Source organism: Notolepis coatsorum, assembly GCF_963971535.1.
Source record: "Notolepis coatsorum genome assembly, chromosome: 1".
Taxonomy (NCBI): Eukaryota; Metazoa; Chordata; class Actinopteri; order Aulopiformes; family Paralepididae; genus Notolepis; species Notolepis coatsorum.
Window position 1 is genome coordinate 218741145 of NC_140165.1, and position 27264 is coordinate 218768408.

The 27264-nt window shown below is 42.2% G+C and overlaps 1 protein-coding gene across 1 annotated transcript in view; it reads right to left on the reverse strand.

The window, feature by feature from the left end:
* The window catches only part of trip12 (thyroid hormone receptor interactor 12), a 192868-nt gene that overhangs the window by 50029 nt on the left and 115575 nt on the right, over positions 1-27264 (reverse strand). Inside the window, exons 23-31 of the mRNA XM_084323030.1 lie at positions 27025-27199; positions 26078-26219; positions 22532-22723; positions 17933-18084; positions 17240-17397; positions 10978-11051; positions 10023-10222; positions 1837-1964; positions 1123-1274 (exon numbers count right to left, since the gene is read on the reverse strand). Coding sequence (XP_084179156.1) covers positions 1123-1274; positions 1837-1964; positions 10023-10222; positions 10978-11051; positions 17240-17397; positions 17933-18084; positions 22532-22723; positions 26078-26219; positions 27025-27199 — 1373 coding nt within the window. The remainder of the gene's footprint in view (positions 1-1122; positions 1275-1836; positions 1965-10022; positions 10223-10977; positions 11052-17239; positions 17398-17932; positions 18085-22531; positions 22724-26077; positions 26220-27024; positions 27200-27264) is intronic.

Here is a 27264-nt window from a genome sequence, read left to right on the forward strand (position 1 = left end):
AAGAATACCAATAAACATTGTTAAAAAAAAAAAAAAAAAAAAAACTCACAACAGAACTATTAGGAATGTCTGACTCTTAACCACCAAAACCTGCATGGACTACAACAATGTATATCCTGCCAGTTAGGGTATCTTGTGTATACTGCACCTTGTGTATACCGTTTTCTTTTACCCTTACGCATAGTATATATATATATATATATACCGTAATTCCTCTAATAGTAACCGGTATACACAATTAAAAACCGGGTCTCTATTAATGACCGGGTGCGCTGTTGATCTAAGCAATTATAAGCCGGCCTCCTAATACAAGTCGGGTATATTTTGTTATTGTTGTTATATGCTGGCCTGGCTGTGCAGTAAATACCATATAATGGTATGGTGTTAATGTTTACCAAGAGAGTAAGCCTACCTCAGAATTGTATAAAACAAAGTTGTTATTATTATTATACCAGTATTGTGATTGCACTATTTTACTTTATTTAACTTTTTTTGACCACCTGTAATTGCACTATTTCATACAGTACTTGGTTTCAATAAATGAACCCAGTACATTTTACTGGGTTCAAACTGACACAAAATGTTGATTTATTCATTATGATCCGTTTGAAAATTTGAAATATAGGCCTCTCTCTTATACATGCCTCCTCCTAATACAAGCCTGGTATCCGCTACAGTTGAAACAAATACAAGCCGGGGTTACTATTAGAGGAATTACGGTATTCAGATTCTAATTCTTTGTTGCCTATATTTATTGTAAAATAATAACCGGGCATAAAGACAATTTCTTCTCATATTTCTATATTCAGATCTAATTGACAGTATTTGCCATAAAGGTCACTTCCTAGTGTACCAGGGCAGTCCTCTTCGGTACTCCTAAGATAGCGGCCATAGGTTTATAATAAAGCACTTTCTGTGTATGTATGTTTCACTGGAATGTACGGCGAATTCGCCCGTTAGGCATTTTGCCCTGACAATTGACCATATTCACATGTCATGTTCAGGTCGGGTTTCTTTCCACCCTGTTCCCATATAATACAAAGTTCAAGTGGCAGCCATGTTGTGTGTATACCATTCATCAGTGTTGATTTTAAAGATTGGGAGACTGGACGGGACACTTACATCATACAGGTAGAACCAGTATCTACTGATTGAGTACAGGACCCTGAGCAGCAGGTTGACCTCTAAAGAGGGGTCGTCAAAGGTTATGGTCTCTGGTGGCTCCGAAATGAGGTACGTCTCTAAAGGACTGGCGACACTGGGACACACACCATCTGGAGGGGGGGGGGGGGGGGGGGGGGGGGGAGAGAGAGAGAGCAAGAGAGAGAGCGAGGGAGAGAGAGAGAGAGTGTGAGGGACCCCGCTGATGACCATATATGAAGATTCAAATTCTTTGTTGCCTATATTTGTTGTAACGTATAGTAATAGCCGATAGGGCATACAGCCCCTCATCTGCACCTTTGTTTAGACCGTTTATTTTTCCTCATATTTTTATATTCAGATCTAGTTTTATTGCCTATATTTATGTCTTTCTACTATTGCCCTGCCCATACCTGTACATCCCCTCCCCATGCTGCTATGATGCCTGATATTTCCCCAAGGGGATCAATAAAGGAATATCTTATCTACCGGTAATATTTCAAATATACAATTATAATACAAATATAACATTTTACCCCTCCTTGCCAGTAGATTCTTTGCTTACAAAGATGGTTGTAACTCAAATAAAGAATAGCATCATCTGACGCAGAGGCTCAGAGATCTATGTTAGAACCAGCGGTGTGCCTATGCAGGTACAGCCAGTATGTTTTATCAGCTGAGACGGGAGGCTCCTACCGTGCCACAGCTCATCCTGCTTCTTGGCGTTGCGAGGAGAGGTCTTGGTGGGGGCGGTCTGCGCTCGGCCACGCTTCCCTCCCACTGCGTCTTTGCTGCCGTCCTCGTCTTCTCTCACAGGCTTATACCTGTCAGGAGAGAGATGAGAAAAAAAACAGGTTTATGCCCAACACAAATGTGTATTGTGCGTGTATGATGGACATAAACTACTTTATGGCAGTGACATTAGTGTGTGGAAATCCACACATTTCTATCAAAACCACCTGACCGAAGGCAGTGAGGTTTATGTTCAATAATGGCATTTTCCGGACTTCCGGTATGAGAGCGGAAGGGTAGCACGCGCACGGTGAGGCTCCTGGTCAAAAGAGTGAAAAACGGAGAAATAAAGACCCGAAAAGTGACGAAAAGTGATCAAAAATGAAGATGCAAACGAGAAGGAAGGAGGAGAAAACAATTATGAAGGAAAGAGAAATGGAGAACTCACAGGAAGAGGAGAGTTCGATGGAGCAGAACCCCCGAGGCGAGACCGAGAAGGAGCAGGCGGAGGAAGGGGGAGTCTCGGCTGAGACGGACAAGGAAATGCCAGGATGGGTCGTGCTCAAGCAGGCCGGGATATTGGCGACCATAAAATTGAACTCGGACATGATGCAGGCGACCATAAAACTGAACTCGGACACGATAAGAAATGATATTGGGAAGTTACGGGAGGAATTGAGGAAGGAACAGGAGGACTTCAGAGGTGAAATGAATACAGAACTCAAAAGGGTGGATGAGAAGATGGCGGAACAGGACAGAAACGTAACAGAGGTACAGACTAGAACGGCGCAAACGGAGGAATGGAACACAGAGATACACGAGGTGTTAACGTGTGCGATTCAAAAACAAGAACAGATGGAGACAAAGATATCGGACATGGAGGGGAGGTCACGGAGAAATAACATCAGAATATGGGGATTGAAAGAAGGAGTCGAAGGGGAATCGGTGATCCAATATGTGGAAAAGCTTATCAAGGAACAACTGAAGGAGACGGGACTGGAAAAAATTGAGATACAGAGGGCCCCACGGGGCGTTGGCTTCGAGACCGAAACCGGACAGACCTCCGAGGGCGGTGATTATTAACTTTCTGAGATTTGAGATTAAGGAATTGATACTCAGAACCGCGTGGACCAAGAAGATAGAAATCGAGGGGAAAACACTGTCGTTTGATCACGATTACTCGACAGCGGTAGCAATAACACGCAGGTCCTACGCGGGACTGAAGAGAATTCTGAACGAAAACGGAATGAAATTCCAATCACCCATGACCTCGCTAAGGATTCACTGGAAGGAAGGGACGGTGACGTACGCGACAGCGCGGCGGAGGAGATGAGGCGACGGGGGATGCAGATGGCGGAGGACGGAGAAGGAAGGGGACAGGAGGGCCAGACGCGGAGCCTGCAGCAGAGATTGGAGAAAGCACGCAGATGGACCAGAGTAGGAGATCGAAACCCGGGAGAGGAGGGAGGAGAAGGCCGAGGTGAGACGTGACAGACCGAAGGCGGAGACGGACGAGGAGGCCAGAGACGGAGAAGGAGAGGAGGCGGGAGGAGACGAACGGATGAGTACACGCACAAGAGATTGAAAAAACTATCCAAATAGAGACAAAATATAGAAACTGAAATAACATACATAAACACACATTCCCAGGTAGAGGCAGGATATAGGAACGAACATAACGTATACATGGACACATAATACACATGCTGATGGAGGAAATAAATGGAAATATAATTAGGTATGATAGACGGAACACAGAACATATTGAAACAAATACATACACACGCTGCGAGTAACACAGTTGAAAGGGATTAAGGGGATAAATGGACATCACATAGAAAATAGAGAGGAGGAAAAGAAAGTAAAAAGGGGTACACAGAAGACACCACACACGGGTTTGGGAGGAAGGAGGGACATTGGAACATATGAGCCACATTGAGAGGGACCTAGGAAATGGGGGTCTTTGATCAGAATGAAGGACAGAGCGCTTTTGACCAGGAGCTCGACAGCAATAAAAACAGTAAGAAAGCTGGACAAATATGACGAGCGGTTGGGGGTAAAGGTTTCAAACCCCCAAGCCGTCAGGAGGAGGCCTCTCACTAGGAGAGCAATTACTCCTCACCAACCAGCAGGGGACAGGGGGGGGACACAGGGACCCCCCCGAACGCCTTGGGAGCACTTTATGTAAAGTTTATGTTTTTTATTTATGTTAATCATTATATGTATTCGGTGAAGAGAGCGGAGGCTACAACCGGAGGGGGGAATGAATGTGACATGGGGGGGACTGACAGACGAAAGAAGAAGAAAGATGACAATGGTTAAAGGTATAAAAATGATGTCGTTAAACGTTAATGGAATGAATAATAAGATAAAGAGGGGCAAAGTGATGTTGAAGTGTAAAAAAAGTGAGATGGAAGTGATTTTTCTGCAGGAGACACATTTGGTAGCACAGGATCAAGAGAAACTGAAGAGATTTGGATATGAAAATGCATACTATAGTTCCTTTAAACGGAACCTGAGGAGAGGAGTAATCACGTTAATCAAAAACAGTCAAATTTGAATTGATCAAGGAATTAAGAGACAAGGAGGGAAGGTTTGTTCTGGTGAAGGGAAAAATGGAGGGTCAAATGATTACGTTAGTGAATGTTTATGCACCCCCAGAGAGTGAGAGGGATTTATATGAGACCATTTTTGATATGATAGTGATGGAACTAGAAGGGATATTGATATGCGCGGGAGATTTTAATGTAGTACTGAATCACGACCTAGACACCACGAGTACTAGAAAAGGACGGGCACCAATCAGTAGATATATGAATATTCAGATGACGGAAATGGGAATTACAGATGTTTGGAGGGGGATGCACGCCATGGAATACACACATTACTCACACCCGCACGTGACATATGCGAGAATAGACTACTTTTTGATGATGACGGGGGACAGTTACAGGGTACGGGAGAGCAGAATAGGCGTAGCGGACATATCGGATCACAGTGCCATATATCTGACAGTAGATCTAGAAGGGAGACGGAGGAACACGATCTGGAGACTAAATGTAGGAATATTAAATAACAAGGGGGTGGTGAGTCAGATCAAGGAGGAGATAGCCAGGTATAAGGAAGAAAATGAGACATATCACAATCTGATAGGGAAGCTGAAGAAGCTAGAGGGGAGACACCAGATATCAAAAGAACAGGAAACGCTCGGAAAAATCAAAGAAGTAAAGGCCAGGATAAATAGGGAATTATTGACGGAAATAGAAAAGAAAGCGAGGTTCATGAAACAAACGTACTATGAAGGGGGACCAAAAGCGACCAGACTGTTGGCTAGGAGAATTAGGACGCAACAGAAGTTGAACACGATACACACAATAAGGGATACAAAGACTACAGCTCAGCATTCAATACCATAGTCCCCTCCAAACTCATAGCCAAGCTCAGGGACCTGGGCTTGAACTATGACCTGTGCCAGTGGGTCCTGGACTTCCTGACGGGCAGACCCCAGGTGGTAAGAGCCGGCAACTGCACCTCCTCATCCATCACGCTCAACATAGGGGCCCCCCAGGGCTGTGTTCTGAGCCCCCTCCTCTACTCCCTGTACACACATGACTGCGTAGCACAGCGGAACAACAACACCATCATCAAATTTGCTGATGACACAGTAGTGGTGGGCCTGATCTCTGCCAACGACGAAAGGGCCTACCTGGAAGAGGTAGAGAACCTGTCACAGTGGTGTCAGGAGAACTGCCTCTCCCTGAACGTCAGCAAAACAAAAGAGATGATTGTGGACTTCAGGAGGTCGGGGGTCAAGGACTACAGCCCCCTCAGCATCGACGGGGCACCGGTTGAGAGAGTGAACAGTTTCAAGTACCTCGGAGCCCACATATCCGAGGACTTGACATGGACCACACACATTGACAGTGTTGTGAAGAAGGCACGACAACGCCTCTACTTCCTCAGGCGCCTAAGGAAGTTCCAAGTCAGTCAGAAGATCCTTAGGAACTTCTACTCATGTACAATAGAGAGCATCCTGACCGGCAACATCACCTCCTGGTTTGGGAATAGCACTGCACAAGACCGTAGCAGACTACAAAGAGTGACACGTTCAGCCGAACGCACAATTAGAGGGGGGCTTCCCACCCTCCAGAACATTTACAACAAGCGGTGCAAGGGGAAGGCTAAGAGAATTATTAAGGACTCGAGCCACCCGAACAACTGCCTCTTTGAACTGCTGCCGTCAGGCAAGCGATACCGGAGTCTTATGGCGAGCACAGAAAGACTCAGAAGGAGCTTCTATCCCCAGGCCATCAGGCTGCTAAACGAACAATAATCGCTAAACGAACAATAATCACTATGCAACAACCATCAAATGCACACAGCACACACACCCACACGCACACTCACTCAAACAAACAACACACTGCAGCACCCACTCTCCACACTTTAGATCACACAAACACACTTACACTTTATATTTATTGATAAAGGATTTGCACTACAACTCGTACACCTACTGTGAATTGTACCTAAACTGCACCTCGTCCATTTATGCCTTGCACTATATAGTATTGTATATTAGTACACTGCACAGTATTGTATATTGTATGGTAACTACGTCTACGAACATTGTACATATGTCTAAACTGAACACTGTGACCTCTTTTTTTACTTGTAATTTTTACTATGTCTTTATTTCATACTTATCTTGTCATGCACAGTCTCTGGAGCGCAACAGTAAGAAGCATTTTGTACAAAAGTATTCTGTACTTCTGTATGACAACTATTAAAGAAACTTGAAACTTGAAAACTTGACTAATGAAATATTGAGACCCAGCTGAAATAGAGAGGACATTTAGAGAATACTATGAGAAACTATACACACAGCCAAAAGCAGCGGGAGAAGAGGAAATAGAAGCATATCTGGAGAAGCTAGAGTTACCATCGATAGGGAAAGAACAGAATGAAGAATTAAATAAAATAATTACGGAACGAGAACTGGAAGAGGCAATTAGTAGAGCTAAAAACAACAAATCTCCGGGGAGCGACGGATTCCCATCGGAATTCTACAAGACATTTAGAACGGAATTAGCACCCATGTTAGGGGCGGCGTTCAGACACACGATGGAGGGCAAAATGCCCCCCCCCCCCCTCGTGTAAGGAAGCCATAATCACCACGAAACCGAAGGAAGGGAAGGATAGAGAATTGTGTATTAGTTTCAGACCTGTGTCCATACTCGACGTGGATTACAAGATGTATACATCGATAATATCAAAGAGATTTGAGACGTTTATGCCAGACATTATAGATAAAGATCAAACTGGATTTATTAAAGGGAGACAGACACAGGACAACGTGAGAAAGACATTACACATAGTAGAGGAGATACAAAAACAAGGGGGTAGCGCGGTACTGATTAGCCTAGATGCAGAAAAAGCATTAGACAGTGTGAGCTGGACATTTTTATATAAAACATTGATGAGGTTCGGACTGAACGGGAGGGCGATGAAGATGATCAAGGCGCTATATCAAGAACCGACAGCGAGGGTTAAGGTGAATGGCAGCCTGACGGATAGAATCAGATTAGAGAGGGCTACCAAACAGGGATGTGGTCTCTCACCAACGCTCTTCGCCGTTTTCATAGAACCACTGGCACAACTGATCAGACAGACCGAGGACATTAAGGGAGTAAGGATAAAGGGAACGGAATATAAACTAGGCCTATTTGCGGACGACGTGATAGTATACATGAGGCAACCAGACAAGAGTTTCCCGGCACTGATGGATCTACTGAAGGAATATGGCCACTACTCAGGATACAAACTAAACGTGACAAAGACACAGACCTTAGCATGGAACTATACCCCAACGACGGAAATTAGGGAACAGTACGGGATAAGATGGGACATGGACAAGATTAAATACTTAGGGGTGAACATCACGAGAGGGGTGGGGAAACTGTTTGAGGCGAACTATACACCGATAAATCAGAACATCAAGAGAGACTTAGAGATGGACAGTAATGCCCTTGGACTTCAATTCAAGAATAGAGGTCATTAAAATGAACATACTATCAAGGTTACTGTACCTATTCCAGTCACTACCGATACAAATACCACAGAATCAATTCAGGGAGTGGGACAGACTGATATCGAGGTTCATATGGGCGGGGAGAAGACCACAGGTCAGATATAAAACACTACAACTACCAAAGGAAGAGGGAGGGATGGCAGTACCCAGGCTACAAGATTATTACTATGCAGCACAACTGAGAGCAGTGACGTGCTGGTGTAACGACAGATATGAGGCAATATGGAAAGACATTGAAAAAGAAGGGGAGGGATACAAGGTACAAGCTCTGGTGGGAGATAGGGAACTATTTAAAGAAAAAGAGGGACTATTAGATCCAATCACCAAATGCACCTTGACCATATGGAACAGAGTAGTAAAAACACACAAATTGGAGAAGCAGTCAGGGGTTCTGAGATGGGTAGCACATGACAAGAGATTCAAACCAGGGAGGTTAGACCATGGATTCAGAAGGTGGGAGAGGGGGGGGGGGCAACAGCGATATGCAAAATGATAAAGGGGGAAATGCAGACACTACAAAAATTAAAGGAGAAATTTGGACTAGAAAACAGGGACCACTTCAGATATCTACAGGTTAGAGACTACTACAACAAAGAAATAAGGGGGGCCAAAGACGAAGAACAGAATGGAATAATCAAGATGATAGTATGGGCATACGAAGGGGGGCAAGGAAGAGTAATATCAGCAATATACCGAGCTATAATGAACAGCAAGGGACACACGACCGATTACATAAGGGAGAAATGGGAGAGAGAACTAGAGATAGAAATAACAGGGAAGGAATGGGGGAACATATGCAAGGTGCAACATTCAACAACAGGACCGAGGATATGGAAAGAGTTTGGATGGAAAAACATAATCAGATTATTTATAACCCCAGAGCTGAAGGGAAAATATGCACCAACACAAAGAGCATGCTGGAGGATGTGTGGGGGCAAATCACACGCACATATTCTGGGGATGTCAGAAGCTGAAGGGGTATTGGGAGGAGATAGGGGAGGCAATGATCAGAATATTAGGATACGGGTTACCACAAACAGGACTGGTGCTTTACTTAGGAGACCTGACACACGGGGGAATACAAGGGGGGGACAAATATTTAATAAAGATAATGTTGATAGCGGCCAGAAAAGCAATAACAAGACTGTGGTACAAAGAAGACCCACCGACAATAGCACAATGGGTAGGAATAGTGGAAGAGATACAGGATATGGAGAGGATAACACACATGCTGAGGTTACAGGAAGAGAAATTTGGAGAAAGATGGGGAAAGTGGGAGGATTACAAGGGGAACGAAAACGACATCACAGAGGAAGAACCAAATACATCACAAGAGGGCGAAGGGTAAAGGAGGAAAGGGGTTCAAAGAGGGTCTCTGAACCCATGTCACACACTTAATGTTTTACAATTGTTTTATGTTTTTTTAAGTCAGTATTTTTATTTTTCGTCTTTTGAGCATTAAATTTTTTCTTTATTATTTATGTCTGTTTAATAGTGTTGTTGAAGTTATTGTATACCGTAATTCCTCTAATAGTAACCGGGTCTCAAATACAAGCCGGGTATTAATGGCCGGGTGCGCTCTTGAGCTAAGCAATTATAAGCCGGCCTCCTAATACAAGCCGGGTTACTAATATACTGAGCTGCATACTGAGCTAGTTACTTGATTTCACTTTGAAAACGTTGAAATGACCAGTGACCACCTGTAATTGCACTGTTTACTATTTCATACAGTACTTGGTTTCAATAAATGAACCCAGTACATTTTACTGGGTTCAAACTGACAAAATGTTGATTTATTCATTATGATCAGTTTGAAAATTTTAAATATAGGCCTCCCTCTTATACAGGCCTCCTCCTAATACAAGCCTGGTACCCGCTACAGTTGAAACAAATACAAGCCGGGGTTACTATTAGAGGAATTACGGTATGTTGTGTTGTTTGTCTCAATACAAATGTAGGTTTATATTATAAAAAAAAAAAAAAAAAAAAAAAAAAGGGCATTTTCCAACAGACAATCAACATACATGGCACGTTACGGCAAGACTACGACTAAGCGTACCATATGGTGTGTGTTTTGGTCCAGATGCCGGCTCGTCCGAGCGGGTTGGCCTCGTCGTCTGTGGACTCCCTCTCCTCCTCTGCCTGGAGGCTGAATTGCCGCACGGCCTGGTACACAGTCATGTTGTAGGGCAACAGGTGGTCACCGATGTAGAACTGCAATCTGTGGCGCACGCTACCTGAATTCAGGAACTGGGCGGCCTTGGGTGGTAGAGAGGAGAGTAGGTTTGGTTTGGGGTTCAGCGCAAGTGTACCAGGCATCAGCCACCTCAAGACAGGCAGTCTGGTACAGGACAGTAATTTATATTCTTGGGGGGGGGGGGGGGGTCATGATTTAATTTAAAACAGATTCTTGATTAATCACAATTATCTAGGCGATTCGAGATTTAGATTCTAGATTGCCATTAACTTTTGTTACAAAGCTTGTGTATATCTTTCTGCCTCTTATACACATGCATATACTGTATATTTTTAAATGAATCAAAATCATTTTCTTGCAACAGTATTAAAAAGTCAAATGGTAATTTACTTTATGGATAAGCACCATAACAATTGTATTACAAGATAAAGACATAAGAAAATGTGATAACTCATTTGTACTGGAAAATATCAAAACTAGGAATATAGTAATTGGATATTTTAAATCATACCACCCACTCTAAATTCTCTTTTTGCGAAGCTAGATCAAAAACACATCCCTACACTTAGTAGGGACACATCAGAAAGCTAGTCTGCATAAAGAAGAGTAGAGATTGAGATTTAAGGGCCACTTTGCTGATTTTCAACTGGAATCCTATCATTCTGTTGTGAGGAGGATATGTGATCCGAGTCACCGCCCGATAAAGAACAGGTCGATCTCTTGAAACAGAACACAATGGTTACATTTCATGTCTGATCATCACATGTTCTTCTCACAACAGAATGATAGGATTGAGGTTTAAAAGGTTGTCACATACCAGCGACTCATCAATTTCATCATCGGAACCATCATCGTCGCTGTCTTCATCTTCCTCTCTGATTCGCCCGTAACCTGTACAGACCACAGTCCATAGTGAGTAAGTCTGCTGAGAAATATTGCAGCATTCAAAATAAATAAATTATAATGAATAAAAAAAAAATTACAGAGGGGACAGCATTCTATAGACATCTGCAAGAGATAAAAAGTTAAGCTTGAAGGCTTCAGGCATTTTATAAATCTTATTGTGAACTGAGAACATTCAATATTCGATTTAAAGGGGAACTATTTTACTATTTCTTTCACTATTTGGGCACTTTTACACAATTCCTGTGAGTCTATGGAACACCTCTGTAATATATATATTTTTTTTATTCATTGTTTTTTTTTATTTTTTTTTATTTTTTTTATTATTGCAAAACAAAACTTATTAAAAGTCAGTACTCAACACACAATGTATAATGAAACTTTCAGTAAAGGTGGTTAAAATATATGCAAGTACAGAAACAGGATAAAACAAAAATAGTCAATAATAACATTTTAACCGTATACCGTGTATATCCAGCGAAGTTACAATTATATAAATGTTAGTATATAATATACCCCTAATACCTATTTTCTAAAACCCTACACACATATGCTCCAGCTCAAATCCCCCCCTCCCGGACCCCCTCTTGGATAGTACCTCCATTATCCCTCACTCCTAACCAGACATCACCATTATAGGCTAGCTTTTATTCTCTCCACCACTTCTAACCACATTAACATTTTGGATTCATTGAGCCCCAGAATTCTTGCTGTTGATATTTCTTGATATATCACATCAAGATATGTAAGAAACCACACTTTCCGGCACATTTTTTCCGGTTGAAACCAACGTGATGCAATCAGTTTTTTAGCTACTGTGATACCCGATAAAACCAATCTTTTTAGTTGTGGGTTCACTGCAAACTCAAAAACATCATTCAGTAGCAATACCGCGGGGTGTACAGGTATATTCCAAAATACGAGTATTGATAATTGTTGGGACACATCTTTCCAGAATGCCTTAACTGGTGGGCAGTCCCAATACATGTGCATAAATGTTCCTTCGTCCCCATTTGTACATTGGGAGCATTTGGAGTCTTGTATAAGCCCCATTTTGCACAGCCTTATAGGAGTCAAGTATGTCCTGTGAATATAGTTCAGATTGATTTGTTGATGATCCGGGTTCCTTGATGTAAGTCGGACATTTGCCCAGGCTCCTTGCCAATCAAAGTCATTTTCCAGGTCTGGTATATCCCTCCTCCAGACATTGTCTAGTTGAAGGGTTTCGTACGAGGACGTTAGTAATTGATAATAAAAACCTGATACAAAACCTCCCAATGTATCTCTTTCATAGAAAAATTTGTGGTATCTGTGGTGTTCAATTGGTATGTGTAATGGAACACCGTGAGATCTCATACAAAGTCGTAACTGTATGTAAAAAAGCCATGTGGACTCGGTGAGGTTAAACTTTATGCATATTTCGACATAACTACAGAGGCCCTTGTTATTAAAAATATCCCCTAATGAGTGTATGCCTCTTTCTTCCCATACAGGGAATCTTATAGGTCGTTTTCCCATTAAGAGAGCATTGTTATTGAATATGGGAGTGTGATTATGCCATACTTGATTGTTAGGAAATTTCCTTTGTGTTTCCCGCCATGTCCTGATTGCATGGGTTATTATTGGGCCAAATTCTCGCTCACAATGCTTGATTGAAAGTTTAGTGTATGCTATGTCTTTCAATCTCTGTGGGGCTACTATGTTTTCTTCTAATTTTCTCCAAGATACCAAAGCCTCGGGGTCAAACCATATCTTCTTCAATGGTCTTAATGTGAATTTAATTGTAATTTTGTAATTTTATTCATTGTTTTGTATTTCTAATCAAGTCCTCAAAAACAGCACTTTTCTACCTCAAGATCTCGAGCTGTTTTGAGCATGGGCTCCTAAACCACTGCGCAGCGTCGGCCCCGCCTGAACATTAACATGCAGCGGTGTCTTTATGACATCACATATAGGGCACATTTTCAAATGACTCAGTTCAGTGAGGGTGAATATTGTGAGAGGAGAATTGGAAGAATGCGCCAATATGAGAATTTTGAGACATAGATCATATTAATATAAGTTCACATAGCTAGAAAACAATGCTAAACACTCAAAAAGGCCATTTATAAGATAGTTCCACTTTAAGTTCCTCTGAAAATCTGTCATCATAGAACACAACTTTGCACAGTTACAATTACTTTCAAAGTATCTAGGACAGACAACAGAAATCCAATTTGAAGCCTGTCACGATTTCTCTTCAAGGAGCCTAAGTAATTATGGTTGGCGAATGTGTGTGACTAGGCTGCTTAACAGGAAAATTAACAGTAGGTAGATAGAATAGAATGCCTGAAGAAAAACAAGAAAAAAAACACCCACTGTTTTGCAACACTTTCCTGAAACCTTTAGATTAGATTCAAATTTGACATTATACAGTACAACAAAAAGATGTTTGCAAAGTGCAATAGTAATATACTTTATTTTTTATTAAATAAAAGTATGTACAGACCGATACATTATATATACATATACGGTGGGAATCTTTAGCTTGTGGCTGTGCTTGATTCCCCTACTCAGGTTAGCCCTGGCTGAACAGTAGGGCTGCATTGTCACCAGATCTAAAAGCGATGCAGAGTCAGTGTGGGAGTCCAGGGTGGCCTGGGTGGAATACTCCAGTCCGGTGCTGCTGGTCAGAGTCTGACGCCTCAGGCCATATTTTGACTGTAACTGAGGGCTTCACATGTTTTATGAGTGAGGTGCACTTGGGTAGAAGGCACAAAGAAAGGTGGTCCGATTGTCCCAGGTAGGGGAGGGGAACAGCTTTGTATGCATCCATTATGTTAGAGTAAACATGGTCTAGTGTTTTGTCTCCTCTTGTGGAGCAAGAGACATGTTGGAGGAATTTGGGGAGCAGTCTTTAGGTTAGAGTGATTTTTTTCCAGACCAGTTGTTCTGTCCAGTGTGGCCTGGTAGCTCAATATCAATAGCACTTCATGAATCATGCTATTAAGCCAGGATTTTGTGAAAATCATGACGTTGCAATCGTTAATCCCTTTATGATTTGATGATCCGCAGCTCATCCCTGTTGTTCGCCAGAGGCCACACATTGGCCAGGAAGATGCTGGGTAGCGATAGGTGGCGAGAGGATAGCTTTAGCTTGGCCCTCAGTCCCCTGTGCATACCCCTCTTCCTCTTGTGATCACGGCGAGGGTGAGGATCTCGGCCAGCAGGCAGTGCTGTGATGATATTCCCCTGAGCGATCTCGTAGGGGAGCTGAAGATCGCCGATAACAGGGCTTGACATTAACTTTTTGAGCCACTTGTTCTTCGATATATTACTTGTCCGAAAGCTAAACTTACTTGTCCGAAATGTACTTGGAGATTTGGACAATTATTATGATTTAATAACTTAAACAGTGTGTGTGCATTTGTGTGTGTGTGGGGTATACTATATACTGTATGATCAGTCCTCCAGCTCATCTTCACTCCCCATCAGCACCAGCTCATCTTTCTCATCTCCCCTCTCTCTTGACGACCAGGGGTTAAACGGAAACCCTGGTCTACTCCATTACAGTATAGAATGAGTATTATGCAGTCGAGTGGAGCGCATTTTTGTGTGCACATCCGTGCGCGACTGCGCCTACTTCTGCTCAGAAAAGTGGTGGGATGGCGTGGTACCGCATGGGACCACCACTGCACCACTGGACACGGAGCAGCGTGGATCAGCTCCAACAACGAAAACTCTGGGAGCAGCAGTTCCAATTGTCTAACATGCGTTGCATCCTCGCAGTTATACCCATGTCACGCTAAAAAACAATAACTACTGTAATGTTATCTGCTAACTGAGTACTCCAACTAAGCTAACCTGCTAACGCTAACTACTGCTAACGCTAATCACTGGGGACGCTCAGAGGCATAGTGAGGGAAGGGAGGGCTGAGAATCTGTCTCTCTCCGTCTATCTCTCTGTGTGTGTGCGTCTCGCTCTCTCTCCATCTCTCTCCTGAACCTATTTCATTCAAAAGGAAGATAGCGTTTAAATTATAATGAATTAAATAATTGTAATTTTCCATGTTCTGTCATCTAATAATATATTCCATTACCTTTCCTATCTGTATCTGTATCAAAGTCAAAATGTTAGTATTGTGACAACAGTACAACATACAAATGCAGCTTGACAACCGATATCCTTTGTGTCTAGTAGGCATGGGCCAATGTGTGATTTTGGTGATATGTGCTATTGCACAGATGTTGACCCTTAGTATGCACACGCACAGTATAATATGCATGTAATAAATATTTTGTTAATAAACTCTGTTACTTGAAAAATGTTCACTGTGCTCCTAAATTTTTATTTTATTTAGGAGCACATGTGCTCCATGGGGAAAAGGTTAGCGTAGAGCCCTGTATATAGTAATAATAATAACACATGGCGATATACTAAAAAAGCTATTTCAAATTTTTGGCTGGTAAAAAATCTGCCTGGCTGGTAGTTTTTTTAATCTACCAGCCACCTTGGCTGGTAAGCCAAAAAGTAAATTTTGTTCCCTGCGCCTATAGTTGTATAGTTGTTATTACGGTATAGTTGTTATTGCCATAAATAATTGTATTTTTATTTGAAATAATTTCTTTTAACAATAGGCACAACAGGTAACAACAAAACAACCAACTTTTAAACATTAAACATTCTGATATTTTCGCAGGTCTTGTGCTACCGTCAGTGTCAACTAAGCGAGCACTCTGAAGACGCTCGCCGTTTGTCCAGGACAAGTAATATTGATGTAGAGAGATTGAGAGTTTCCAGTGTGACACTGTGAGACAGGCACTTTCTGATCAGATGGAATAACGTTACTATTCGTTTGAGAATATATATAATTTTTTTTTTACTTGTCCAGTCGGACAAGTTCAATTGTATTATGCTTGTCCGACCATTTTTTTTTTTTTTTATAACTTGTCCCGGACAATAGGACAAGCCTTAACACTTTGGTTGCCTTGGGTTAAATTAATGATATACCATAGATTGCCAGCGCTATTTGTCTATGGAGAAAGTCCCCTTCTTTGCAGGGCTATAACTTTTTAAATTCTATTGCTACATTGCCATTATTAGGGCCCATTCAAAGTCCTATATGTATTGTTCATTGTGTAGCAACGTTAAACTTTTTCATTCACATATTCATAGTAAAGTATGGTCTAATGTATAAGTATGTTTTCATCTCTTTCTGCAACTTTCTCCAGAACGTGATATATAGCCCCAAATGCATTATATTGATGATGAAATACAGTTTGATGGCAATCAGCGCGATATAAAAAATTCCAACTAGACGTACTTCTAGAAGTTACTACACGTCATCTGATGTTGACCGGATGGGCGAGGGGGCGTTTATAATTCCGTGGGCAGCGTTATACCAATCATCTAATGTGGGTCAAATGTTGATAAAAGCAGTTAGTATCGAAGATGGTAACGTTACACGCTGAAACTCACCCCAGTCTCCGCGCGCCGTTGGGCGATCATCGTCGAGTAGAAATTTTATCATTATGGGATATATTATTACCCGGTCCATCTCCAGCTTGTATAATGGTATATACGTCCAAATCATGTTGTTTATCGAGTTATTGGCAATCGATCGCTATGTAGAGTGACGAGCTAGAGTGCCGGAACCTATCCCGAGTGGCCGGAAGCAATACGGACATCTAGCACAACCTCTACTGCGCTTCCTGTTAAGCGCTTGCGCCGATCGGCCACCAGATGGCGCTCCTGAACCGCCAGAGAGCTCAGTGGGTCCTGCTGGTGAATCTCAGGCCAGCGGAGGGGGAATATGAATCCGATTCCAGATTTTTGAAATATTGATATAAGGACGCTGTACAGCGTCCCCCGGCAACTTTAGCATTGAGATTAAAAATGTTCTATTTTTCAAGAGTATCCTGGCCAAGACAGACAGCAGCAGCAGGTAACACTAGGACTGGGTATCAGCACAGATTACCCGATTCAAATTGTGAATCACAAAGTGATTCAATAGCACAATAGCACGTCAGTTAGGGGTGGCGCTGCTAAAAATAATGTTTAGCGAAAATCTTAACACATCCACTGAAAAAGGGCACGGATTAAAAGATTGATCACAAGATTTTTTAAAGAATTGGTAGCTGCATGTTCAAAAGGAACACTCAGCCCTAAACAACAACACCGATAGCCCACTCCTCACCTCGGACAACCAGGTATCTCTCAATGGCCTGCACCAACGCCAGGGGGTCAATCTTCACTGGACCGCCCTTCCATTGCTTCACATTAGTGCAATCTGGGTGCCTTTGTAGCTGGCACTTCAACTGGTGTGTGTTAAAGAACTTCAGTGCCTGAGAGCCTCTGCAGGGGGAAACACAACACACATTTAGTCAAAAAAATAAAACAGGCCCTTCACCAATGTAGAGCGGCCCAGATAATATAAATAAGATACAACAGCATCTTTTTGAGAAAAAAATAGATTGGTATGTAAAGGTACAAGACTGAATTCAGAGCAGATGTGACAATGTGGCACCTCGCTGCAGGGTGGTGCGTTTGTGTGGAAGGGCCATTTGTGTGACATCATGCTATGAGCTTTTTAACCCTCCTCCTCACAAAGTTGACCAATGTTTTTTTGGGCAACCCCATGCATAACAACTGTCGAGACCCCAACGCAACTACCCCCCATTCAAAATAATGGGAAACGTGTGTTTTTCCCAGCATAGTCTGATCTGAATGTGCCCTAAAACCCAAAAGACAGACACAGGTATAAAGCTCTAAAAAGAAAAAACATACGCACAAAAGTATGGAAAGCAAACTACACAGATGAAGATATGATATCTAGGCTTCCTACTCAAACACAAATGATGATAAAACACAAGACTTGGGATGCACAAACCTGCTCCCATTGCCGTTGCCGCTGGGGAAGTCGTGCACTTTGACAGGGAACTGCTCCATTTGGCTCAGGCAGTTGTTCATCTTGTGCACCAAGGCCAGGAGAGGACCGTTATCAGAGGGATCCAGGCGACCTACAGGCTCCATCCCAGGAATCTGGGAAAGACAGGAGACAGACAGGTTTAACACTACACCTCAACAGGAGACACAGGTTTAACACTATACCTCAACAGGAGACAGACCGGTTTAACATTAAGATACCTCAACAAGAAACAGACAGGTTTAACACTAGGAGACCTCAACAGGAGACACAGGTTTAACACTAGGATATCCCAACAGGGACACTAAAGACATATTAACCCTTTAATCGCCAAGGACGAGTTAACACGTCATTCTCCGCCATGCGTAATCGGCCAATGACGCCGTAACACGTCATTGAGATCAATATTTCAAAAATCTGTGATGGCAATCATATTTCACCCGCGGAGACTTGAGATCTCCTGTTGATCTCCTCTCAACTCTCCAACGGTTCAAGAGCGCCATCTGGTGGCCGATCGGCGGATCGCCCAAACAGCAAACCGGAAACAGAAAGTGGTGCTCATCCAAATTCGGTCCGGCCACTCGCTATAGCTCCCAGGGCTCCATCTCGACACACTGGATAATCAATCGCTCGCCCTAACTCAATAAACAACGTTATTTGGACGTATATAGTATTATACAACCTGGAAATGGTTCATCTAGATCAACATCCCATAATAGGAAACTTTCTACTCCAAGCTGATCGCCCAACGGCCCGAGGAGACTGGGGTAAGTTTCAGCGTTTATTATTACCATGTTCGATACAAACTGCTCTGATGATCATATCACCCACACTACATGAATCATCTAACGTTGGCCACGGAATTATAAGCGACCCCCCCCCCCCCCCCATCCGGTCAACATCAGATGATGAGTAGTAACTTCTAGAAGCACGTACATTTGACATTTTTTATCTGGCGCCGATCGCTATCAAACTGTATTTGATCATCAATATAATGCATTTATGGCTATAAATCACGTTCTGCAGAATGCTGCAGAAAACGATAAAAGCATATTTATACTTTAGACCATATTTTAGTATGAATGTGAATGAAAAAGTAGAACGTTGCTACATCCTAAACGATAGATACTCGACGTTGAATGGGCCATAGTAATGTCAATTTAGCAATACAATTAAAAAAGTTATAGCCCTGAAAAGAAGGGGAACATCTCCATAGACTTTCAACAGTGGCAGATAGGGGTATATGATCAGAATAATCCCTGGCAGATAAAGGGTTATATATATTTATTATATTAATAAAAAAAAAAAAAAAAAAAAAAAACATTTCTCATTTGTACAGATCATCTTCGGTTACAAACACTGATTTGACATAGGAACCACATTATCAAAATTCAGAAGGGTATAAGTCTTGATTCATTTTGTCAACGAAAATGATGACTAAATGACACTAATGTGACTAAATTATTTATGCATTATCGTTGACTACATCTGAGGACACAAAAATGTACTTTACAAAAACCCTGGCGAATTCTCTCTTAATTTATGTTGACTAAAACAAGATGAGAAAATAATTATAACTTTTAGAATAATTCACGTTATTATTTCAGCATTTCCCATTTACGTTTCGGGCTAATTGATAGCTAGGCTCTGCACCGTTTATGGCCCACCAAAAGCCAAGCTATGCAAGGCTAAAAAAACACATCCCAGGTCTCTCTTGACTACAGCTTATAACAATAACCATGAACGGAATCTGCTACTCTCTCAACAATCCTGCGGCAGCCAAAGAGTTCTACCAAAAGAACATAGCATTTAAGACGACGGAGGCTAAAGAGGATGGCTAGGCTGCGAGAAGAGCTAATAGCCTGGAACCTATATCCCAGACACAGACTTGCTCTCCCCCGTAGATACTCTTTCGTCTGTGTAAACCCACTACTATCAACATTACACATGGATACAACAAGGACAAGACCACGTTCAATTAAAAAGGTAATGTTGGTATGAAAAGAAAAGACCCAGATGAGTACTAACAGAGTGAGATGGACCCCAGGGCACTACGCTAACCTTTTTCACAAGGAAAAGGTGCTCCTAAATGAAAAAATTTAGAAGCACAGTGAAAATATTTCAATTTTTTTTTTTTTATATATATATATAAATTTATATTTGTGCTGTGTGTGCATGTGCAAACGGGACACATCTGTGCAATAGCACATACCACCAAAGTCACTGGCCCACTGTGTGAATCTGCGTGTGCAAACGGGAATGGGACAGACATTTGAACTATTAAGTGAATAATGCCTACTGTGGCAAAGTTGTAGCCAACAACTAGGCCTAATAAAAAAGGCAGTGACATTAAACAAAAAGGAGACACTGGCATTACCACCAGGGCCATCAGTAGAGGGGACTGTAAGGTGCCTTTTCGGTATACTACCTTTGCTAAAACTGTGTTCTCTGTTAAAGGTGGTAACTACTGGAATAGCCTACCAGTTGTGATTAGAGAGTGCCCCACATACTCCATGTTCAAGACCCATCTTAAACTGCATCTTAAGGCAAACCAGAACTGTGATCATTTTTAATCTGATTTAGTTTATATGTAACTTGTTTCTTGTTTTTATTGTTGTTTTTATCATTGATTGTCACAATGCTTTTACCCTAAGCAGGCTATTTATTTATTGAAAGAGTTTTGCTGTCTCCTGGTGTAAATGAGCTCTTGCTACAACCCTGCATGTTTACATTTTGTATTTTGTACTTGATGTTCATTAACATGTGCTGTCCCTATCAAATAAACTATGAAATCAAACTACTGCTACAAAAGTAACAGTCACTTAACTTTAGCCCCTTTTATGCATACAATGCCTATGTTTTGGCTAGTGTTGCTCTTCTAGAAAAATAATCCTTTCAGGGTTGCCTATTGAAATACTGTACACCTCCAGTACAGAAACATTGTTTATGAGTTTGCGTGTCAGGTAGACCATTGATTGACAGTCGATTCTGCCAATTACGTCACCGCTTTCACCCACCTCTGCTGTTGATAACGCTAGCCAAGTTAGCACACACACACATATAGTGGGCCAGTGACTTTGGTGTAGGGGTGTAACAATGCGGGTGTAACAATGCATCGCAATGCATCGATCCTAAGGGGAAAATTCAACTGCATCGATTAGAAAATGTTAGAATCGATTATCGCAATTTTAATGCGTACACAGTGTTATGTTATTGTCATGTCCGTTACAGCCAACACAACAACATACGCTACTGCATCAACGTTATGATTAACAAAGCAAGGCATTCGTTTTGTTGTGGACTTCAGCTCGGCCTTCAACACCATCCTTACACCCATCCTGGAGCACCAGCTATCGCTGCTGCAGGTGCCGGCCTCCACTCGCAGGTGGATTACAGACTTCCTGTCCAACAGGTCTCAGCGGGTGAGGCTGGGGAAGAGCATTTCCAGCTCTAGGTCCACCAGCACCGGTTCCCCGCAGGGCTGCGTCCTGTCCCCACTACTGTTCTCCCTGTACACCAACAACTGTGCCTCTCTCCACCCCTCGGTCAAACTCCTGAAATTAGCTGATGACACCACCCTGGTGGGTCTCATCTCCAGGGGGGACGAGTCGGCCTACAGGAGGGAGATCGAGAGGCTGCAGAGCTGGTGCAGCTGCAACAACCTGGAGCTCAATGCTCAAAAGACAGTGGAGATGGTAGTGGACTTCAGGAGGAAAGCAGCCCTGCCCCCTCCCATCATACTGGGAGGCACTCAGGTGGCCTCCGTGGAGTCATGCCGATTCCTTGGCATGACCATCTCCCGGGACTTGAAATGGGAGCTCAACATCACGGGCCTGCTCAAAAAGGCCCAGGGGAGGATGTTCTTCCTCCGGCAGTTGAACAAATACAATCTGCCGAGGACCATGATGGCCCAATTCTACACGGCCATCATTGAGTCCATCCTCACCCACTCCATCATCTCCTGGTTCCCTGCTGCAGCGGCAAAAGATCTCGCCAAGCTGCAGCGGGTGATTCGCTCCGCGGAGAGGGTGATCGGCTGTCCCCTGCCCTCCCTCAGGTCCCTGCACGACTCCAGGGCGCTGAAGATCATGGACGACCCCTCCCACCCCGGTCACAGCCTATTCACCCTGCTCCCCTCTGGGAGAAGGCTGAGGATCCCAAAGGCTGTGAAAGCTCGTCACAGACTGAGCTTCTTCCCCTCAGCCGCCAGGCTGATCAATGCCTCATTGATATCATGCCTCAAAAAAAAAGACAAAATGGAGACTAAAACTGACTAAGAATAAAATGCTTAGACCTGTAGTTGACTAAAACTGACTAAACAAAAAATAAATGAAGGTGACTAAATATGATGAAAACGAAAAAGGAGCATTTGACACATGACTAAGACTAACTCAAATTAAAATAGCTGCCAAAATTAACACTGGTCATAAAATATCTTTTATAAATAAAACAGAATATATAACTATTTTTGTTATGAAGAGCCAGCACCCCATAATTTAGAAAAAAATATGTTAAGCTTCCAAAATGCAGTTTTTCCAAAAACAGTAATTTGATTTTTCTTACCGGACAGCCAAAGAAGACGTGCAGGAACCTCTTGAGCCGCACATCGCGGGTGATCAAGTCCCTGTCAGTGTTGGAGGTCAGGTAGAGCAGCAGCTGTTTGACCAGCCCACTGTGCTGGATCTCAAACGACGACACGTCAGACTCTGATACGATACTGCAGATCTCCACCAGGCACTCCACACCACCATCCATCTGTACATGACCAAAACCAACCATCATCCACCTGTTATACATGACCAAAACCAACCATCATCCACCTGTTATACATGACCAAAACAAACCACCATCCACCTGAGATACATGGCCAAAACAGACCACCATCCACCTGAGAGACATGACCAAAACAAACCATCATCCACCAGGAGTACATGAACAAAACAAACCATCATCCACATGGAGCACATGGCCGAAGCAAATCAATCATCCATCTGGGGTATTCATACAGAATATAAAACTATGTTAACACATTGAGCGCCAGATGGCGCTGTTTACTGTTACTGTTGAAAGGCCAGCGCCTTTTAAACATGGGGATACGTGGCTGTGTTTGCAGGCCTAAAGCAATATTATAGCTATGGATCTAATAATATGGTCGATTGTCATTGAGTTTCTTCCGGTCAAGATGCAAAAAACAGATAATTTTTCCATCCATACATTTCCGTTTTATACCGTTGTGAATATGAGTGTAGTTTCAGGGCACTCTGGTGTCATTTCCAAAATGCTCCGTAATGGCCGGCAACGTGTATTCTAGTAAACGCGTTATTGTTTCTTCCCTGGACTAGCTACTGTTCTCAAATCAAATTTAGATAATCGGTATTATGTTTAATCATGGATGAATCTCCTGGATTTCACTTGTACCATGTTAAAAGCCAATTCTTCAGACATCACACATGTTGGTAACCGCTGTGTAACTCCCATAAAGGACGGTAGGGGGTTCTTTATGGTCAGAATGAGCCTCAGTCCTAGCAGCATCACTGGTTCTTTATGGTCAGAATGAGCCTCAGTCCTAGCAGCATCACTGGTTCTTTATGGTCAGAATTAGCCTCAGTTATTCTATTTTATTCTATTCTTATCTTCAAGTTTCAAGTTTCTTTAATAGTTGTCATACAGAAGTACAGAATACTTTTATACAAAATGCTTCTTACTGTTACGCTCCAGAGACTGTGCTAGTCAAGATAAGTATCAAATAACATAGTATAGCATGTAAATTAGAAGTAGAAAATGAGGTCACAGTGTTCAGTATAGACATATGTACAATGTTCGATGCAGAATAGATGTAACTGAGTTACCATATAATATACAATACTATGCAGTGTACTAATATACAATACTATATAGTGCAAAGCAGTATAGGCAATTTGATTTGTTTAGTTATTCTTAGTCGTGACCTGTTCTGTCTAAATGTTTAATGTTGAGCGATTTGCAGTGTCAAATTTCCCTCGGGATAATAAAAGTATTTTTATTCTATTCTATAGTCCTAGCAGCATCACTGGTTCATTATGGTCAGAATGAGCCTCAGTCCTAGCAGCATCACTGCCATGCCAATAATCACAGTAAAGAACAGTCTGCCAAGAATTACTGCTATAGAAGGTTTCAACTTGACATTTGATTTTCCTGTCAGCTAGTGATATTAGTAAACACAGCAACAGGACAAACATATGCAGTCGAAACTGTTCCCTAGCAACTGATCTCTAGATACAGCAGGCAGAACACTGAAGGATGATGAGAGTATTTACTAGGAGTGGGAATCGCCAGAGACCTCACGATACGATCGAGATACTTGCGTCACGATACGATCGCTATACTAAATATATTGAGATTCTTTTTATTGTTTTAATTTAATTTATTACCTTTTTTCAACTGTAAAACGTTGTCAACATGTTTTATCTAATAAAATAAAGTTCAGTCTGTTCATTGCAGAACATGGTATTTTCTCAAGCAGACAGATGTAAACACTGTGTTGCATGTACCTGACAAACTGAACCGTTTGTATTACAGTCATATTCCATGTGTGTGTGTGGACTACCGGTACTGTACTATTACAGGTATTGAAATGAACAATGCAGGGCTGTACGCTAAGCTTTTTCACTAGGGGCACACTTTTTTAGGGGCAAATTTTTAAATAACAATTTTACCATTATTAAAAAAATATGTTCCTCCTGCCTCATTACTGTGGTCCTTTTATTTAACATTTAAGTGCGTTTGTTTTCAGGTTTGTATCTTTTATAATGAACCAACTGAGAAAGTGTGTAAATCACTAATAGAACAAAAACAACAAACTGTGTGTGTGTGTGTGTGCGCGCGCTTGTGTAGTGCTCCTTGAATGAGATCATCACAACACACACACACCATTAATCAGGAGGACAAGAAACTCTGCATACATTTGTTTCACAATGAAAAGTGCTTTAGAAATCAAATGAATTATTATTATTGTAAATAACCCCATGAAAGGTTTATTATTTGTATGGGTAATTACCTGCTTCATATTTGTGATGTTACTGGTTTCAGTGTGTGCCTAAAGTGATCAATGTGTTGGGCCGTTTATAGAGATCTATGCCAATTAATGTTTATGTATATCCGGGACTTTTTTTTTTTATAAGAATTGAGAGGTATTTGTATATATGACCTTTATTTTGAAAACTGTTGCAACGCAACCTTATTTACATTTGCGCTTTTGACAGTGAAATGTTCAGTCCAACTTAGCTCGAAGGAAAGTAATAAAAAAGGTTTAATTGACACGTATGAGGCTCTTAAGGTAGGACTTTGATTGTTTATAGAAGTGGAATGTAATACTATGTGGGGTACTCACGTAATGCATGGCTGATCCTGAACGTTAGAAGTTTCCGTGTCCCCGTCAATCAATCATCACATCATCACGTCAATCATCATAATCTTATCATCTCTCCACATCGGACGTGGTTGTCATAAAATGGACTGATATCCATTATCCACTCCATTGTTCTTGCGGAGCAAGAGCCATATTATTATTTAAAGGAAGCGGCCACATTCAGTTTCGTTTCGCTAGGAATTATGGGATTTGGTGTTGGATGTATAGACTACGCAGACAGGGACATGGTCTTTAATCGCACGATAGACTACAAGTACCAAGTATATAGCGTGACCCAGATTCACTCCACGAAAATCTTTTTTTCACTCAGGCTATCGCAGTAAGTTCATTCATTGCCGACAGATTCTTTCATAGCACCACGACATTGTGTCGCACTGTACAGCCTTGGTTGTAGGCTAATGTTTAAAAAAAGAAATTATCCAATTTGTATGGATTAATTTAGGAGTGAAATGCGAATGAAGGGTTGAAATCTCTACTCGCAACGTTGCTACCAGATATAATATTTCAATCGCAACGGCCAAATTAAGGGGCAATTTGCGACGAGATCGTCGCAGTGTACAGCCCTGCAATGCAACTTCCTTATACAAAAAATATATATATATCGATACTTGGCGTCCCTGTATCAATACAGTATCGCCATGCAAAGTATCGCGATACTACTACGTATCGATTTTTCCCCGCACCCCTAGTATTTACTGTACCTGCAGGCTGAGCTGCTCGGTGGCTGTGCAGAGTCTCTGGAGTACATTCAGGGCAGGGTTGGTGCCGTCCACGTTCTCTGAGTTAAAGTAGCGTTCCACAAATTTACTGGCCGTCTCTTTGATCCAGGCCTTGATCTTGTCCCTGGAGAGAAGAGATATCTCAACTGTCACACATGTTGATCTCAACCATCATGGTCACCACTGGGACCGGGCAATATGAAAGAAATAGGCCATTCACAGAATATTTATATGTTGGAAGAGACTGTTGCTTGGGGTCGTATTCATATTTCCACCCAAACACACAAGGGTTTTCTATTGCTGTACATTTCCTACCTCATAGAACCTTTGTAAAGTCAATTTGTGTAGTTTCTTTGTTCTTGCAAGTGTTTACATCCTATACGTGTTAAGTTCCACTTTCAGTAACACGCCTGACCTTTGATCGACAGTCAGTTAGCTTGTTCAATTTCGAGGGAGATTGTATACATCTAGACCAATCAATTTTAAGCACAAGGGTGTGCTTACACGCCTCCAGTGCACTGTGTTCTAAGTCACCTCTGTGCTCGTGGCGTTTTCGTGTGTCATTGTGCTGAAGGAACATGTGATACAATGTTCAGCGACCCCTTTTCTCCTACTGTGCTCTATAGCGCCAATTCCATTAACTAATAACAACTCCATTGGATACCTTTAATTAATATGTATGTTTATTCATCTACATGACATAATTGTGTGCAGATATATTACAACATCATCATGACCTTATCCCGATACAATATGATAGTGAATTATTGCCCAACCCTAGACATCACCACTGCGCCACTACCAATAACACTTAGCCATTAGGGGGGGGGGGGCTACAAGTTAGAAGTGAATGGGAGTAGAGTGTCCAAAAACATGAACTCTGAGGGGTGGGGATGTGAAACGTGACACCTGCGCTCCTCTCATCATACCTGTTGTTGGAGATGGAGTCCTTGGGTGGGGCCCGTGCCAGGCCACTCACCCCTGCCGTGCGAGAGGGCTCAGAGTTGGCGCTGTTCGTCTGGGCTCCCAGTTTGCCCCATGTCTTGGGATTGAGACTGGCCAAGAAGGATGATTTGGGGGACTGAGTAGTGGTGGGGCTCTTAGCTGTGGAGAGCAGGGGAAGAAGAGTGAAAAGTTGTAAGAAACACTAAGTAAAAGTTGCAACGACC